The sequence below is a fragment of the Schistocerca americana genome, chromosome 8 (assembly GCF_021461395.2).
Source record: "Schistocerca americana isolate TAMUIC-IGC-003095 chromosome 8, iqSchAmer2.1, whole genome shotgun sequence".
Taxonomy (NCBI): domain Eukaryota; kingdom Metazoa; phylum Arthropoda; class Insecta; order Orthoptera; family Acrididae; genus Schistocerca; species Schistocerca americana.
In genome coordinates, this window is record NC_060126.1 from 170,889,684 (window position 1) to 170,906,152 (window position 16,469).

At 41.2% G+C, this 16,469-nt stretch overlaps 1 protein-coding gene across 2 annotated transcripts in view; it reads left to right on the forward strand.

The window, feature by feature from the left end:
* Window positions 1–16,469, forward strand: part of LOC124545443 (zinc finger protein 726-like) — a 167,109-nt gene that overhangs the window by 85,631 nt on the left and 65,009 nt on the right. Inside the window, exons 2-3 of one of the 2 annotated variants that reach the window (XM_047124366.1) lie at window positions 7,059–7,133; window positions 9,777–9,976. Coding sequence is in view for 1 of the 2 variants with exons in the window: in XM_047124365.1 (XP_046980321.1) it covers window positions 7,059–7,133 (75 nt within the window). In the remaining variant the exon portion in view is untranslated. The remainder of the gene's footprint in view (window positions 1–7,058; window positions 7,134–9,776; window positions 9,977–16,469) is intronic. The other variant, XM_047124365.1, reaches the window with a different exon arrangement.

Genomic DNA, 16,469 nt, shown 5'->3' on the forward strand with positions numbered 1-16,469 from the left:
AAATTCTCTTTTTCCATAAATTTCTAGAACTCTTCCCAGAAGGAATCAGCTGCTGTAACATTTGAACTAAACTGCTCTCCTTGCACAGTAACATAACATTATGAATCTGATTAGCCATCCAGATGAGGCATTAAATTGCCCCTCTAACTCTAGAACTTCATGAAAAAATCCTTTTATGGCATTCATTACACATGAAAATGAAACCTTCTGCTTGTTTTTGGCTAAACCACAGGAAAAGAGCAGCATCTAATTCAGGGCTTAACAACTGGCCAGTTTTGAGCACGAGTACTCGCGTCTGCTCAGGCACGTGCTCGCGAGCAGGTGCAAGGTGGAGGAGTAGGGAGGGAGGGGAAGTGCACGCGCACATTTGAATGTGATCTCGCGTTCTTAGCAGATTTAACTAGCCATCTGAATGCTTTGAACATTTCACTACAAGGTAAAGATCTGCTAATTACTCATTTCATAGATCAAATATGAGCTTCTAAAATGAAATTGACACTTTGGGTGAGACAGCTGGAAACAGGAAACCTAGCTCATTTTCCTAAATTATCATCCATGCAAGATGTTCACAAAGACTGTGAACGTTATTCACATAGTTTAGTTGATCAGCACTTTCAAGATCCGACAGCACTAGACAGTGATTTTGATCTGTTTTCTCCATATTCAGCGAATATTTAAGAGATTCGTCCTGAGCTGCAGCAAGAAATTATTGACCTGCAGTGTGACAGAGACTACAGAGACAAATTTCAGAACAAGAAAAACATTTTGGAATTCTACAGACACTTCCCTCAGGATAGATTTCCTCGTTTGCACAAACTGGCGGCTACAATAATATCAATGTTCGGTTCCACGTATGTTTGTGAACAACTGTTCTCTGCAATGAAATGTAAGAAGATGCGCCTGAGAAACGCATTGTCTGATCGAAATTTAAACTGCACGCTGCGCCTAAAATGCACAAGAACAATTACTCCGAACATAGATGTAATTGTAAAGGGCAGAAAGTACAAGATAACCGAGAATCCCACACTTCAGTGACACCTTTTATTGTGTAACAGTTAACAAATTAATGCGAATGTAGAGGCATACACTAAGCTAATAAAATTATGTGGCACGTGTACATTCTCCTTTATTTGTTTCATTTGTCGCAGTAATAATTCGTGAGTGATATCCCTGCAGGTGGCTGCGGATTTACATTGACAGGCGGCAGCTGTTGTGTGCCCCACGTGACTCTCACCACTCTCCGCTCTGGTCTGGTAGTGGGGGTAGCGTGCTCGCGCTGCTCCGTGCTCGCGCCTTGCTGCTCACAGCTTGCTCCGCTGATCTAATTCATCAAATGTAGATCTCTTCATGTTTTTTTTTGTAGATGATCCAGAACTAGAATCACGTTTCGTGACAAAATCCTGTATTATCTGCTTATTCGTTTTAATGACAGTGCATGATATCATAGTCAACATTTAGTTTTGCAGCAGTTTCACCTTTCTCAAACCTTTCAGTTAATTCTAATTTTTGTTTTAAAATCAACTCATGCTTCTTTCACTTCTCCATTGTCTCTTTTTATAAATTCCTTTTAACTTGCTCTGTTGACACTTACCTGCCAATTAAAGTCAGAAATAGAAATTGTTTTTGATTTACACAGGACAGGCTGGCTGATGAGAAGGGAAATGGGTCTCTGTTGTCAAGCAGCAGTCATTTGAACAACAGAAGTGGCACCTATTGTTGTGTGACAAGTTGTTGGTTGCTGTTTGCTAGAGAAAAATATTGCACATCTTTTTTCTTTGATGCACAAATAATACACAAACTGCATAATCCATACACAAATAATCAGGTGTACACAGTATTTTAAATACCACTCACAATCATAAAACATCATTTCAAAGAACAGAAAATTCAGAATGGCATAATGACAGTAGTATGACACACACACACACACACACACACACACACACACACACACACACACACACACAAAAAAAAAGCACATGCACATGCAAGTACAATTCACACGCACATGGCCACTGTCTTGGGCCACTGAGGTTTAATGATATGTGCAGAAATCATGTGTTACGTTGAAAACCCAGACATCTTGCAGAAGCCTCTTCTGGGATTTGTAATTCCAACATTTACAGAAAGGCCAATACTTTTACTGCTAATGGTGTTTTTGTTAATAATAAGAGTGAAATTTAGAATCACAATACTACAAGTGAAAATAATTTCCATATAAAATACATATACCTATCTATAGCTCAATAAATCGTTAACACAGGAGGATTGTACAAACATACAATCATTCGAGCATCGCACAGATGCATGTATGGAGGGCATAGTAAAATAGGTATCCCTGGTGCAGAGAAGCAAGTGAGAGTATTGAAAACAAATAAGCTGTCAGATCTGGATGGAATCGCAGTTCAATTTTACAAAGACTACTCTACAACATTGGCCCCTTACTTACTAGCTTGCTGCAGAATTCTTGAACATATTCTGAGTTTGAATGTAATAAATTTCCATGACGTGGAAAAGCTCCTGTCTACAAATAAGCCTGGATGCAGAAAGCATCGCTCATATGAAACTCAAGCTTGCCCTTTTCTCACTTGATATCATGTGAACCGTGGATGAAGGATAACAGGCAGATACCACATTACTAGTCTTTCGGAAAGCATTTGACATGGCCACCCGCTGCTGACTATTAACGAGGTATGAGCTTATGGAACAGTTCCCAGATGTGTGAGTGGTTCGAAGACTTCTTAAGTAATAGAACCCAGTATGTTGTCATTGATGGCAAGTGTTCATTAGGGACAAAGGTATCATCAAGGATGTCCGGGGAAGTATGAGAGTACCCTCTTGTCCTTCTATATACCTTGATGGGATGACGGACAAGGTGAGTAGCAATTTGTAGCTGTTTGCTAATGGTACTATGGTGGATTGGAAGCTGTCATTGAGTGGCTGTAGGAGGATAAAAGATGACTTAGACAAAATTTCTATTTGATGTTATAAACAATGGCAGCTTGCTCTAAATGTAGAAAAAAAATGAGTTAATGCAGATGAGTAGGAAAAAAAATTCCATTACATAGAGCATTGGTAGCATGCTGCTTGACACAGTCATGTCTGTTAAATATTGAGGTGTAACATTTCAAAGCAACTTGAAATGGAACGAGCATGTAAGGGCAGTAGTAGGGAAGATGAATACTTGAATTCAGTTTCATGGAAGAATTTTAAGAAAATATGGCTTGCCTATAAAAGAACCACATATATAACATTAACACTACTCATTCTTGAATACTGTTAGAGTGTTTGGGATCCTACCAGGTTTGATTAAAGGAAGACGTTGAAGCACTTCAGAGCTGAGCTGCTAAATTTTGTACCAGTTGGTCATGGAGATGTTTTGTGACTTCAAATGGGAATCCCTGTAGGGCAGACAACATTGTTTTTGCAGAACACTGTTGAGAAAATTTAGAAAACCGGCACTTGGAACTGGCTGCAGAATGATTCTACGGCCTCATTGTACATTTTACATAAGGATCATGACAATAAGATAAGAGGAATTGGGGCTTATATGGAGGTATCTAGACAGTTATATTACCCTTGCTCTGTTTGTGAGTAGAACAGGAAAGTAAATGAAGCTACACTCCACCATGCACCATATTGTGGCATATGTATCGAAATGTGGATGGTTCAGACAGTAATTTCATATTCTGGTACAAAAGGCTGTAATGGGTTGCTTGCTGATATCAGTTAGGAAATTGGAATACTCCAGATACAAAAAGATATCCGTTTGGATTCCTACTCTAGCAAGAGGGCACTTTCAGTTATGTGGTTTATTTGTATCTGCAAAATACATTTTAATATAAGGCAAATCAGGTTTAATGAAAGGGCATTCCTTGTTTTTGATGGAGTATTACCTTCCATTTTAGGCAGTAGCACAAAATGTTATGCAGTTCTTCAGCTTCTCCCAGCTTACTTATTATGAAACAGTTCACAAGTGAACTGCCCAGATATCACTATCCAATGGATACAATATTTCAACAGGTGACCTTGTTGCCATCATCAGGTACACTGATGAACTGACCACTTCAGGGGCGGCACATTGCTTTCATCTCCTCTCCCCATCCCTCGATCCCCCACTCAAACTGCTGACAAAGTGCTCTGTCTTAGGCTCACCTAGGGATGCATACTGGTGGCACCTCTGCTGTTCCTCCACCTGTTTGTGAAGTCATTTGATTTTGGGATATCTCCTCCCTTTTCATAATCAGACTACAGGTAATAGCACGTTCCCAAATCCTTACTAAAGATATAGCCATTGTCATGCTTGATCAGAGATTCTCTTAATCAAATCTCAATACATTCTTTAATAACAGAGCCCCAGAAATTAGAAGCCTCTATAAGAACTTTAGAATGGTCATAATCTACTCTGTGTAATTCCAACAGGCATGAGCAAGGTTGCGTAGTGGTTAGCACATTGGACTCTCATTCAGGGGGCTGTTGGTTCAGACCTGGGTCTGGCCATCCTGATTTCTCTGAATCACTTCAGGCAAATGTCAGGATGGTTCCTTTGAAAGGGCATGACCAGTTTCCTTCCCCATCTTTCCCTAATCCAAGCTTGTGCTCTGTGTCTAATGACCTCATTGTCGATGGGACATTAAACATTTATCTCCTCCTCCTCCTCCTAATTCCAACAGCTAGTGTTCAACAACTGCCAACTTTTTAGACTGTTGCAATCTGGCATGCTGTTGGTGTTCTTAGCAATGATCTTCAACAGTACACACTGTCTGACCAATAAATGTCTTGCCACATTGGCAGGATATTTGATAGACCCCTTATATCCATCTTTGGGATATCATCTTTGACACTACCAATCACTGCCCATGTTGTAGATGGTGCATATAAGACTGTCTACACTTGGTGTTTCCACATAATTCATCCTATCTTTCTGGATAATGAACAACAAGAAGGAATAGATGCAGTGGTGACATCGTCATGAGATATCTGGAATGTTACAATTTTTTGTGTGAATTCATGACTGTTATCAAAACTCTGTGAAAGGAAATGAGTAGTTTTCAGTGGTATCATTTTATCCAGCCAAGAATGAAATATTTGCCATTGTTATAATATTCTTTTATGTGTGTTAAATTCTTAATATTTGTTTATATTTAACATCATTATTCTGTTTTATGATTGATTTCTTTAATTTTCCACATTTTATTTTCATGTGTTATAATTGCTGTACCCTATGCTAGCTGGAAGACCAGCAATAACAGTGTTTTGTAACTTTGCATTCAAAGAGATGATGGACATAATACTTGGACGTCTGGCACCCAGAACTTAATACAGTCACTGTAATCAGTAAAGGACACAAGTTGGTTATAAAAGTGAATACAGCACAATGGACAATGCAAGCCATAGACAAAATTGTAGAATGGAGCAATGAGTATGCATTAGCATTTTGTCAAAATTCACATATGTTGAAGAAACTTTTGACTTCATTTCAGCAAAAACTGTGCAGATGGCTATTGGAAAACAAGGGAAAAGGTGCAGTCCAACATATGTTAGCTTGTTGAAGAATATATACAACAATAGTACAGCTTCCATTAGATTTTATCAGTACTGAAATAGGCTACAGGCAAGGAGATTCCTCTCAGCAGTCCTAGAGCAAGTATTCAGATCCTTGAATAGGAAAATGAAGACCAGTCTTAGTTTAGTGAGTATGCAGTGGATTTGTTATAGATAATGCAACTTCAAACTGATTTTTCACATTTCATTTTGTATTACTATTTATTATTGCAGCTATAGCTGTGGTTTATTTATTCTTTCTTCACCAAACAGGGTCTAATGAACCATATTAATTGTTTTGGCAGCTGTAACTACAAGAGCCCAAATTCCTTTCTCTTCTTGACTTCCTGCAGATATGGCTGCTCATATCCCTGTTCTGCTTTGGTTCATTCATCTACTCTTGTTACTGCTGGTGTGTATTTATTAATTTGTTTTACTCCAGATTTGCATTCTTATAATTGTGGGTGATCCTTGTTATTGATTGGTTGTATAATTATATTGTGGTGTTGTTTCACAAACTCCTCATTCTGTTTTTCTTCAAGGAGATGACAACTTGTGGGCTTGTTGGTGTAAAGTGACATCTGCATGTTACAAGAATCTCCTTGTGCAACACATGATTCCAGCTTTGCAAGAACACAGCTTTGTTCACACCACTATTTCCATACAAGTTGGGGCGACACCACATTTCTTTTGCAAGGTGAAAGATTTGCTTTGAGAAGCCTTTGGTAATGAATGCATCATATGTCGGCAATTTTGAGATGCGTGGCCTTCAAGATCCCTCAACACAAATCTATGTGACTGCTGGTTGTGGGAACATCGTGTCCATCAGTGATGTATCCAGACTCTTCCTGATATGCAGGATAGCATACAGTGATATATCACTGTGATTACACCGAATATGCTGTGAGCAACTGTCGACCATGCCATGTTACAATGCGGCATGTTGCTAAGTCAGTAGACTATCTTGAACAAAGGTTGTAACTTGTGACCATTTTCTAATAAACGTTCCAGAAACACGGTTATCATGTGTTTGATTGTTCCTCCCCATTCATTTTGCACAAACCACATTCTGGCTGCTGACAGTGCCATATTTTCACCTGATGGCAGAAAATGGGACTTTTTTGCCCCCCCCCCCCTCCCCCCACCTCACCCCACCCACAGTATACTCTGCAAGCACATTATTAATGAACATACTTACAATATTTCAGCTCCTGGCATGTATACAGCCCACATTGCAACATTAGGAACACTGTCAATTTAATTATAACCACCCAGCATATAGCTGAACTCCATCATTGTGTTAAAGTATTTGTGCATATCACACTACTGATTGTTTATTTGATGATGGTATAATTAAAATAAACATAATAATGGTTATTATTTTTCATATTTTACTGGTTTCTGGACTGACTGTAGCAATTCTTGATTGTTTGTTCGCCTGACAGATTTCACAAACAGTTCACAAGGCAAACTTGGTACTACTGTTTCTTAGGTTGAAGTATTTCATGTTGCAGGGAACTGATGATGTGGAAGTGAAAGAAGAGAAATTTGAAGATGTCTCTGAACCTGATACTGCAGATGTGGAACAGGTGAAAACTTATTTTTCCTGCTCGTATATTACTTCCATTCACTCAGAATTTTAATGCCATTTATCTGATAACAACAGAATATACACAATCCATAAAATGCACACACATTATATTTTCAATAAATACTATATTTCAACTGTCACATTGCATTCACAAATAGTGTACAAAACACTTTTCTTTATCATTAACATTTTGTGTAACTTAGTTTACAGATTAAACTGGATGTCTAGAAAAAGCAGACCAGTTTTTATCCATAGAGAATGTTTGTTTATTTTAACATGTTCAGCATACCTCTGTTTGGGAAACATTTGTTATTTTTAAATATTTTTTGAGTGATGTATCAAGTGTTATATGTAATGCCAATGGCTTTCAGTAAAATTTATGTAAAATTTGTAAAACTGGTGTATAGGTTCTCAAATGTCCTGTTGACCTTTTGCTACAACAAGAAAGAGATGAGATATTAGATGGAACAGTGATCAAGAAACAAAAAATCTGCTTCTGAGCAGGTAATATGATAATTCAAGACAACTGATTATTACATGTGGGTTGAAGACGAGGTACATGACAAGTAAACGAAATAAGAAGGTAGATGTGACAGTTGCAACCAACATCAGAAAGTAGTATAATACAGAGAAACGTAATTTGTGGAGTTGGAGAAAAATTTGTGCCAGGAAGATAATTTATGGGAGAGAAATTGACTATTGTGAAAGTAAAATGGTGCACATTAACAAAAACTGCAACTTTTCATTAGTGCATGCACTGATAACAACTGTGCTAAAAGATTTAACCCTTTAATTGGAAAGGTGGCCTGCTCATCCTCAGTTCAATGGATATATCCATCCACAGCATTCTTTGGTGTGTAGCCAATGGGAATGACTACTTTCGGGCTGACAGGTTTAATGCTACGGATAGACGTGTATTACACTAGATGGTATCTCTTGTCAGTTAAAATAATATATTCACAGCCACTTATAATGTTGGTATCATGAGCACGCATCTCCCGTCAAGAAAGTGATGACAGCTCTAATAGTTGGTAAGACACAGATGGTAAAAATATAAAATTGACATAGGTTCAGAATCATCTGATAAAAATGCAGCACTGCAGCAGACACCAAAAGATGCATTTGTACATGTTAATGTTAGTTCAGCTTGCCAGTGCTTTTTGTTTACTGTAAGAGTGGTATACGTTTGGCACTAATAAAGAATGATGTGATAAATTGTTTTCAGTGTTTTGTAGCTGACTCTTTGTACAAAACAAAATGTTTGGGACTTGTTGGTTTATACTGTATAGACATAAAGCATGACAGTCATTTTTGTGAAGAGAAAATAAATTTCTCAAATTATTTTATAACCTACTCATGCTTTGCTAGTAAAGGGTTATTGTATTTACCTTTACTATTGGTACAGTAGTCCAGATTTAGTTGATAAGTTAACGATTAAGGACGCTGCCACTGTTGGCACAATGTGGCAAAACAGAGAAGTTCCCAGACTCCATGGAAAATGAAAAACTGAAGAAGGGTGAATATGTAACAATGGAGAGAACAAGCAGAAGTTCATGAAATGACAGGACAAAAGATGTTGTGATAGTCAGTACAGTTTGTGACAATACATTGCAAGAAGTAAAAGCCAAGAACTGCATAGTTCAAAAGCTGAGTGTTGTCATGGATTACAACAAGAATATGGAATGTGTAGATAGGAGCAATTGCCAGTTGAAAACTGAACAAATGGCCACGAGCAAACTGAAAAAAATTTGTTACAAGATTTTTCCTCATTTGTTGGACATTGCATGCTTCAGAATATATCTTGTGTACAAAACACATGGTAACAAAAGTAGCAGACTGAATTTATGATTAGTTTTGGGAGAACAGTTGGCCATATTCTCTCCATAACATGTGTCATCTACTAGAGTTCCACCCCTACACCAAAAGTTGCTAATCTTATGACAGGGAAAGTTCCCATACTTTTGCGAAGTACAGTAAAGAAAAGACCAACAACGTGTGGAGTATGCATGAAAAGAGACCTTAGTTCCTCCTTCGTACCACAGTGTTATAAAATATTTCACGCAGGAAAGGCCTGTAGTTATATGACAGTGAAATTTCATTCTCTTCTCTAATGCATTCTATTTGAGTGTATTAATGAGGGAGCAAGGCACATGGTGCACCTGCACCATTCAAAGTTAGGGGAAATTGGTCACTGAGGTAGAGGAACACAGTCATGCCCTTTGTCATACATAGGTGATTCTCTTCTACTTGAGACATATGATCTTATATCACAACCAGTCTAAAGATTCACTCCATCCATACCATAAATGTAATTTTGTGGGAACAATATTTCCAAATCAGTCTTGCAGATTTTGGTAAACACAGTCTTAAAACATGTTAATTCTGTACTTTTCAAGCACCTTTTTACATAATTAAATTTACAAAAATAACATGACCGAACAAGACTAAATATCCAGGCTGGAATTGTATTCCAGCAGACTGAATCAGTCAGGGATATTTTAAATGGTCTTACGTGTGATATTATACATGGTTCATTAGTAAGAAAAAGAGGTACTGGTCTTGACAGTCGCAATCACAAGTGCGAGAGAATTGTGTGTTTATTGCAGTGAAAGATTAAACTGCAAATATTGTTTATGTGCAGATATATGCCAATCAGAAATTACATGAAGACTACCCACCTGATAGAATGAGGCTGTTTTTGGCACACAAGGCTGCTGCGATTCAACATGACATCATTTCTGCATGAAGTCATTGCCGCATGAAGGGAATCGGAGGGGGACCATACATGTGCACACAGCATATTTATGACTTCAGACTGGTGAATCCTGGCTGACAGTTGTGGTAATATACAGTGATCCATTAGTGTACTGTGAAAACTCTGCAATTTTTCCTCTGCCAGAACTCTTTATCATAGACTGTAGCTTCTTAGTTTTTATTCACTGTTTATTCCAAGAACTAAATGTGTCCAGTTTCTGTCTTTAGAAAAATAACATCTTAGTGAAACAATAATGGAAAATCCTGGATTGAGCAACACATAAAGTAAGAGAATGGCAGCCAGTCATCTGAAGCAGATGAATGAATGAATGGAGCACAGTGACACATAACAGCATCAGTCACACTAACTTTTGTGCGTTAGCTCTTTTTCTAGCAATGGTATAGATATTCATATACAGAACCATGGACACCCAAACACATATTCGTGTGGCCATAACAAGTCTAATTATTGATCCTCAGTTATCGAAAGCACTTGCCTGAGGTGATGTATGTGAGAGGGGTAGGAAAGAACACAAGGAGGGAGTAGCAGGAAAGTTGAAAGTCGTTGTACAGATGACTTTGCGGTCACACATCAAGACAAAAAGAGTGCAGAGGGTACAACAAAAAGAGGTTTATCAAGGAGGGGGGGGGGGGGGGGTGACTGAAGAGTGAAAAAATATGAGGGGAAAAAGGAAATAAAGGTGAAGATGACAAAGGAGAAAGATAGAAGATAGGGGGGAGGGAGGGAGGGATAGAGAGAGAGAGAGAGTGAGTGAGAGAGAGAGAGAGAGAGAGAGAGAGAGAGAGAGAGAGAGAGAGAGAGAGAGAGAGAGATTGCCAACATGGGAGGGGAGGGGGCAATGAGGAAGAGTGGTGGTAGAAGGCAATGCATGATCTGGATGGAGGACTGTTGTAGACGGGAGAGAGAAGGGAAAAGGCAAGGTGAAGCAGGGGGAACAGGTTAGTGAAGGTTTAGCCCAGAGGGATTGTTAGAGAACAGAATGCATTTGAGAGACAATTCCCATCTGTGTAGTTCAGATATTTTACACGTGGCCATGCCTATTTTTTGTGGCTAGGAAGTGCCAGTGACTGGGCTATGGTAGGAGGGGGTGGGTGAGTGCACAGGTCTTGCGCCTGGACCACCTGCAGGGAAACGACCCATAGGGTGCAGGATTGAGAGTAGGAATGTGGTATGTATGGACAAGGATTTTCTGTAGGTTGCATGAGCAGTGGAAGAGTATTTTAGTGGAATTTTGGTAGGATTTTGGATAGAATATCCATCATATCAGGGCACGATGAAAAGTAATTGAAACCATCATGGAGGATATTGTTTAGCTTTACAAGGCCAGGCTGATACTGGGTGGTCAGCGGAGTGCTGGTTCAGGTCTGTTTCAGTTTCATAGGTTTACTGGTCTCACAGGCACAAATGGCACAGGAGAATTGTTTATGTATGAACTATATAGGATATTGTGTGCCAGTAAAGGTTCTGTTGAGGCTATATTTTGACAACTGTAGATGCAGTGCCCAAGGATGGCAAGGCTGTAAGGAAGAGAATTTTCCACATGGAATGGTTGACAGCTGTCAAAGTGGAGTTACTGGTGGTGGTTGGTGCACTTGATATAGACAAATGCATTTACTGAGTCATCTGAGAATTAGAGAGAGACATTTAGGAAGGTGGCTCGATGAGTTGAGAAGGACTAGGAACAGGTATTGGAGTTATGGAAGAAAGAGCAAAGATTGTCCTTGCTGTGAATCCAGACAATGAAAATGTCACCAATGAATCTGAACCATGCGAGAGGTTTTAGGTGTTAAATGGATATGAAGGTTCCTCCCAATGACCCGTAAATAACTTGGCATAGGATGGTGCTATGTGAGTACACCTGGCAGTACCACAGATTTACTACAAGAATCAGCCTTCAAAAGAGAAATAATTGTGCATCAGGTTGTGGTCGGATTGAAGGATAAGTAGAGGTGGTGGGATTCATATCAGGAGAGTGATGAGAAAGGTAGTAATCCATGGCCATAAGGCCATGGGCATGCGGGTGTTTGTGTTAAAGGATGTCACATACATAGTTGGCCAAGAAAGGAGTTTGGAGATATTGGTCAACAAAGGCAGAAGTTCATTCTTTGGGTGCATTGTACCTATAGCTACAATGGGATGATCAGTATGGAGACCTGTGGAACAGGGTTTGTGGGAGTAGGTAAAAGGTAGTAGTGCAGGAGTTGCTGATGTGAGGAGGGAGATAGATTCAGGTGTCAGGTTACATGATGGAGTTAAGGCCTTGAGAAGCTACTTGAGGTCATGTTAGATATCTGGGATGGAATCATGGTTGTGTGGTTTGTAAGCAGAGACATCAGAAAGGTGGCAGAGGCCCTCAGTCACACAGTCACTATGATTCACGACCACTGTGGTGGAGCCTTTGTTTGTGGGAAGGTTGATTAGGTCTGGATTGTTTTTCAGGTTACGAGAACATTGTGTTCTATTGGAGTTATATTGGGCACAACTGGATGGGATTTAGGAAATGAAGGTGAGGCCAGGTTGGAAGTGGAGGAGGATCATGGTTGGAGTAAGGTTGGTACTGTTGTAAACAGCATTACGTATGGGGGTTTTGGTTATCTGTTGTCAGTAGAGGATGTGCTGTAGAAATGTTCCCACTGCAAAGATCAAGTAAAGGAAAGAAGGTCCCTTACATGTCCAGCACGGCTGTAATTAGGTTTGGGACTTAAGAAAGTATTGAGACTTCCTCAGGGGTCAGAGTTTTGGCAGAAATATTGACTAAAGTGTTATGAGATGGGTATTCAGAAGTAGTGTCTTTCATGGAAGGTGGAGAAGTTTTAGGGGATGTGGAAGGGAGATTAAGTCAACAAGACATTGTCAGCCCCCCAGGGGGCATGCCACTCTTTGGCAGGCTTGAGCTTGACTATCACGGGACTCCTGCCTTTGCCACATCTTGTCCCTTCCATGCTGCATGTCTATCCTGTTGCTATTCTTTTCATCATTCCTTGGGGAACATGTCTGCAGGTTTTTTGGAATGATCTGCATTGTCCATAGAACTGTGAATTCTTCCTGTGGTGTTATTTACACTAGACTTCTCAATGGCCTGACCTAGGCCAAAATCCTAACATACCTTTGATTAGGTGTCATTGCCATCCATCTGGTGAGGGAAAAGATAGATGCCTCCTTAGTGCCCATATGCACTCTTTTTCCCATCTTTGATAGAGTGCTGCTTCCGTCCAAGATCAAAGCACGCTATGAAGTTATCACAGTCTGACTGTACATTCTGAACCCGATGCACTGCTACCAGTGTCATTGTTTCAACCACACTCAAATGTCTTGTCAATACCTGGTCAAATGTGTACCCTGTGGTAGGGACGCATACCAGGGCAATTGTCCACCTCCTTCTCGCTGCATCAACTGCAATGGTGACCATGCCGCCACCTCTCGAGATTGTCCCGATGAGGGGGCTGTTCAGGAGATCTGGGTAAAAGAAAAAGTTCCTTACCCGGTCGCTCGCAAGGTATTGGCTAGTCGCAAACCATGTGTTCTACCTTCTGGCATTTATAGTAATGTTCTTGCTACATCTCGCTCCATGAAGCACATGGCCACACACACACGTGACCTCAAATTCAGCTCTGAGGTTGTGAAATCAGCCAGTGCAAGGTAGCATTGCCATTCCCTCATCCAGCAGTGCAAGAAGCCATCAAACTCTCGCCTCAAGGGGTGAAATCATCAGCTCCACAACCAGCAGGCCGGAAAGGGCAGAAGGAGTACTCTCGTGAAGACTGCCTACGTCCGTGCAGCCAACCAGCACCTGAGGCTTCCTTTCAAACTGAAAGGGCTCAAAGAAGTTTAACAAAGGCAAACGGTCTTCTAATTTGCCAACTTGAAGTTCCTTTTCGATGGTGTCGCCACATGATACCTTTGCCCGGCTGGCCTCCATGTCACTGGTGTGCACCACCAACCGTTTTTCTGCATTGGGCTCTGCAGGCTGACAGCACAAGAAAGCCAGTGCGTCTGTGGACCTCTTGGAGCAGGGTCATCCTGCCTCTCTGTCCTGTAATGGTGAGTCTTCACAGGCTGGCACGCAGCAGCCGTCAAGGTGACACCCTTCATTTTTTTCTCATCATGACTCTCCTCCAATGGAATGTGTGTGGCCTTCGATGCAACAAAGAGGATTTATGGCTGGTTTTAGAATTGCAGCATCCCCTTGTATTCTGCCTTCAGGAAGCAAAATTGCATCCTCCTGACTGCTTTGAGGTTTTGCATTTCTTCCTGGTACGTTCTGACCTTCCTCCTGAGGTCCTCATTCCATTCCATGAGGGAGTCATGCTGCTCATATGGGATGACGTTCATAGTCAACCCATCTCCCTGACTACCCGTCTTCAAGCTGTTGCCTTTCACCTTTTCCTTCTTCATCTGACCTTTTCCCTTTGTACCTTTTATACCCCTCCATCATTTGATGTCACCAGGGCAGACTTCCTCCAGCTTATTGGACAGCTATCTCACCTATTTCTGCTGCCGATTGACTTTATTGCACACCATCCCCTTTGGGGTTCTCCCAGAACCTGTCAGAGAGATGTTGTCTTGGCTGACCTTCTTAATCAACTTAACCTCTTCTGCCTTAACACAGGAGTGCCCACATTCCTTTCCAACTACTTGCACACCTATTCCCATTTGGACCTATCCTTCTGCACTGCCCAGCTTGCCCATTGTCTTGAGTGGTCTGTTCTTTCTGACATCTCCTCGAGTGACTATTTCCTATATGCTATCCATTTGCTGACTCCTATCCCACTTGCGTGCACACCCAATGGCAGCTTATTAAGGCTGACTGGTGGCTTTACTCCTCCCTGGTGACCTTCTACAAACAAGATTTCCCTAGTTGTGATGACCAGATGGATTATCTTACAAATGTTATCCTTACTGCTGCAGAAAGTTCCATTCCTTGCACTTCCTCTTTACCATGCTGTGTCCCAGGCCCTTATTGGACTGAGCCATGCTGCTATGCAATTCATGTGTAGAGACGTGCTCTCCATGTTTTTAACTGTCATTCTGCGATGGTAAACTGCATTCATTATAAACAGATGCAAACGCAGTGTAGTCACATTCTTCGGGATAGCTAAAAAGCTAGCTGGATATCATTCACTAGTTCTTTTAACAGTTCCACTCCCTCCTCTGTTTTGTGAGCCAACCTCTGATGGCTCTCTGGGAGCAAGATTCATTCCCCAATTTCCTGCCTGACAGTAGCAGATGATGTCATCATGGACCCTGTTGCTATCTCCAACAACTTGCTCCGCTCTTCCCACTATGACCCTGCCTTCCTCCATCAGAAGTAAGTGGAGGCGGCTCAGGCGATACCCTTCTCTTCCCAGAATCGTGACTGCTACAATGCCGCCTTTACTATGAGGGAGCAAGATCATGCTCTTACTTCATCACGATCCTCTGCCCCAGGGCCAGACGCTGTTCACAACAAGATGTTGCAGCACCTCCCTCTAGCAGTCAAACACTTTCTACTTAATGCATACAACAGCATCAGGGAAGAGCGCATGTTTCCCAGACGCTGGTGTGAAGCCACTGTCATACCTATACTTAAGCCCAGTAGGGACAAACAACCCCCTTCTTGCTACTGCCACATCTCTCTCACCAGCTGTTTCCAAGGTTACGGAATGTATGATTCATGCCCTGCTGGTATGGTGGCTCGCGTCTCGCAATTTGCTAAACACTGCACAGTGTGGATTTCGAGTTCACCGTTCTGTAATTGGCCATTTCATTGCTTTGTGCATCCATGTCCTGAATGGTTTTCTGTGGAAATCCCAGATTGTGGCCATGTTTTTCGATTTGGAGAAAGCCTACAACACCTGCTGGAGGACTGGTGTCCTCCGTACTCTCTACACATGGGGCTTCCGTGGCCGCCTGCCCTGTTTCCTTGAGGAGTTTTTAACAGACCCGAGTTTTCAAGGTTCATGTGGGTTCTGCCTTGTTAGACACCTTTATCCAGGAAAACGGTGTGCCTTAGGGTTCCTTCCTGAGCGTTGTCCTCTTTGCTATCGCTATTAACCCTATAATGGCTCCTCTTCTGCCAGGCATCTCCAGCTCCTGTTTTGTTGATGATTTTGCCATCTATTGCAGTTCTCCATAGATCAGTGTCATTGAGCAGTGTCTCCAGTGATGTCCCAATCATATTTATTCACGGAGCATCGACAATGGATTTCGTTTTTCCACTGGCAAAACCATTTGTATGAATTTCTGGTGGCACAATTGGTTTCTTCCACCATCTTTACATCTTAGGCCTCTTGCTCTTCCATTAGTCGGAACTACAAAATTCCTGGGGCTCATGTTTGATAGGAAACACTCTTGGTCCTCCCACATGTCTTACATGGCAGTCCGCTGCACGCAGTCTCTCAGTGTCCTATATGTCCTCAATGGTACTTCCTGGGGTGCAGATTGAACCACCCTCTGTTTGTACCAGTCCCCTTTCCATTTGAAACTAGACTACGAGTGCTTTGTTGATGCATCTGCACGTCCATCGTGGCATGCATTTGGCCACTGCTGCCTTTTACATTAGCCCGGTTTAGAGTCAGT